General features: G+C 45.5%; 1 protein-coding gene across 7 annotated transcripts in view; it reads left to right on the top strand.

Moving 5' to 3' along the window:
- Window positions 1–2,500, top strand: part of dmxl2 (Dmx-like 2) — a 52,342-nt gene that overhangs the window by 15,091 nt on the left and 34,751 nt on the right. For all 7 annotated transcript variants that reach the window (XM_058387331.1, XM_058387328.1, XM_058387327.1 and 4 more), the window contains 4 exons: window positions 26–192; window positions 1,192–1,366; window positions 1,501–1,675; window positions 2,418–2,500. The exon at window positions 2,418–2,500 is cut by the window's right edge and continues 124 nt beyond it. In XM_058387331.1, coding sequence (XP_058243314.1) covers window positions 26–192; window positions 1,192–1,366; window positions 1,501–1,675; window positions 2,418–2,500 — 600 coding nt within the window. The remainder of the gene's footprint in view (window positions 1–25; window positions 193–1,191; window positions 1,367–1,500; window positions 1,676–2,417) is intronic.

Here is a 2,500-nt window from a genome sequence, read left to right as displayed (position 1 = left end):
TCTCTCTCTCGTCCCCCTCTCTCAGGACGACTGTCTGTTGAAGGTGTGGTACTCCACCCTGGGCTGGAGGTCCGTGATGGTGGATGTGTGTGAGAGGAAATCCAGCTCGCTTCATTTCTCATTCATTTATCTGGCTCATCCCAGAACTGTCACAGGGTTCTCCTGGAGGAAGACCAGCAAATACATGGCCAAGTAAACACACACACACACACACACATCCTGACTTACCTTATTTACTAATTACTTCACTGTATTATATATTATGTATAATAATAAAAAATAAAATAGTGATAGTAACACTAACTGGATAAACATTACACTAGATTGCACCAGCAGGGGGTGCCAAAGTGCTGCTCTACAGGCACTACACACTGTTTAGCTACAATATATCGCCAAAAGTATTGGGACACCCCTCCAAATCATTGAATTCAGGGGTTGGACTCCGCCCCTTAGTTCCAGTGAAAGGAACTCTTAATGCTTCAGCTTCATACCAAGACATTTTGGACAATTTCATGCTCTTTGTGGGAACAGTTTGGGGATGACCCCTTCCTGTTCCAACATGACTGCACACCACTGACCAAAGCAAGGTCCATAAAGACATGGATGAGTGAGTTTGGTGTGGAGGAACTTGACTGACCTGCACAGAGTCCTGACCTCAACCCCATAGAACACCTTTGGGATGAATTAGAGTGGAGACTGTGAGCCAGTCCTTCTCGTCCAACATCAGTGCCTGACCTCACAAATCTACTTGTATAGGAACGGTCAAAAATTCCCATAAACACACTCCTAAACCTTGTGGAAAGCCTTCCCAGAAGAGTTGAAGCTGTTATAGCTGTAAAGGGCAGGACAACTCCATATTACATTCATGTACGTGGAAAGACAGACGTCCCAAAACTTTTGGCCTGGCTCACAGTCTCCGCTCTAATTCATCCCAAAGGTGTTCTATGGGGTTGAGGTCAGGACTCTGTGCAGGACAGTCAAGTTCAAAGTTGGGAGAATAAAATTGTCCAAATGTCTTGGTATGTTGCTGAATCTAACCCCTGAAAAACAACACCTCAATGATTTGGAGGGGTGTCCCAAAACTTTTGGCTATATAGTGTACGTGTTTATAATAAAAGTGAGATCAGGGCATCATTTTATAGTCCGTTGTGAAATACTGTTCAGAATATAAAACGTGTGTGTGTGTGTCAGGGGCTCGGTGTGTAACGTGTTGTTGACATCATGTGTGGACGGAATCTGTCGGCTCTGGAGCGAGACGCTGCTGCCTGAGGACAGTTTACTGGGAGGACAGATCACCGAGAACAACAGCTCTACATCATCTCTACAGCACAGTGGGCAGAAAGATAAAATACAACACGCACTGGAGGTACACACACACACACTCACACACACACACACACAGGCCTCTTTATGCACAGTCACTTTACTGGAATGTATTAAAGCTTATTTTTTGTTAAATATTGATTTTGTGTGTGTGTGTGTGTGTGTGTGTGTGTTCAGTCGATCCACCACTTGAAGCAGCTCAGACGGGGTCGGAGGAGATCCTCAGCTCTGGTCACACACACAGAGCTGTTGCCCAGTCAGTTGAACTCGCACGAAACACACCGGCAGATCACACACCACGGCAACGCGCTGTGTCACTTCCACATCTCAGCCAGCATTAACCCCAATACAGGTAAACACACACACACACACACAGGCAGGTGCTGTAGGACCAGTTTGCTCTATTTGTAAGACTTTAGGTAGTTTGTTCCTGATACTGATACGTGAATTAAAAATTTTTTTCTTTTCATTTCATTGTCTGTACCGTTTATCTGATCTATACTCGGGTCTCGGGGAGCCTGTGTCTATCTCAGGCATCAAGGCACCCATCGCAGGGCACACACACTCATTCACTCGCACAATCACATACTACAGGCAATGTAGAGAAGCATGTCTTTGGACTGTGGGAGGAAACCGGAGCACCCAGAGGAAACCCATAAAGCACGGGGAGAATGTACAAACTCCACACACAGTGAGAGGGAGCGAGACTCGAACCCAGGACACTGGAGGTGTGAGGCGAACGCGCTAATCACTAAGCCACCGTGCCGCCTTGTGAATTAAAATATTAACACTAAATAAAGACCAGTGTCTGTTGGTGATGTAGTTCAGGATTTTGTTGTTGTGTTGTTTTGTGTAGGATGTGTGTGTGTGTGTGTGTGTTGCTCTACAGTAGGTTAAACAGTAAAGCTTTAGTGCTTCTGTGTGAACTTGGTCATGATTATGTACTTGTAAGCAAACACACACTGTTCATGCAACAGTCACTAAACTGGAAGCAGTGCAGCTGCTATAACACAGCTGTGAGACTTAATGACTTAGTAATGATTCACTGTGTGTGTGTGTGTGTGTGTGTGTATGTGTGTGTGTGTGTGTGTCAGATATCCCGGCGGCTCTGGCCGGGTCTGGTCTCTTCTCCTCAGGAGACAGTAATGAAGGTTTCATGGTTCACTGGCTGAATAAT

Source organism: Hemibagrus wyckioides, linkage group LG04, assembly GCF_019097595.1.
Source record: "Hemibagrus wyckioides isolate EC202008001 linkage group LG04, SWU_Hwy_1.0, whole genome shotgun sequence".
In the NCBI taxonomy this organism is placed as follows: domain Eukaryota; kingdom Metazoa; phylum Chordata; class Actinopteri; order Siluriformes; family Bagridae; genus Hemibagrus; species Hemibagrus wyckioides.
Note: the sequence above shows the minus strand (reverse complement) of the source record. Positions and strands in the feature narration are given on the sequence as shown.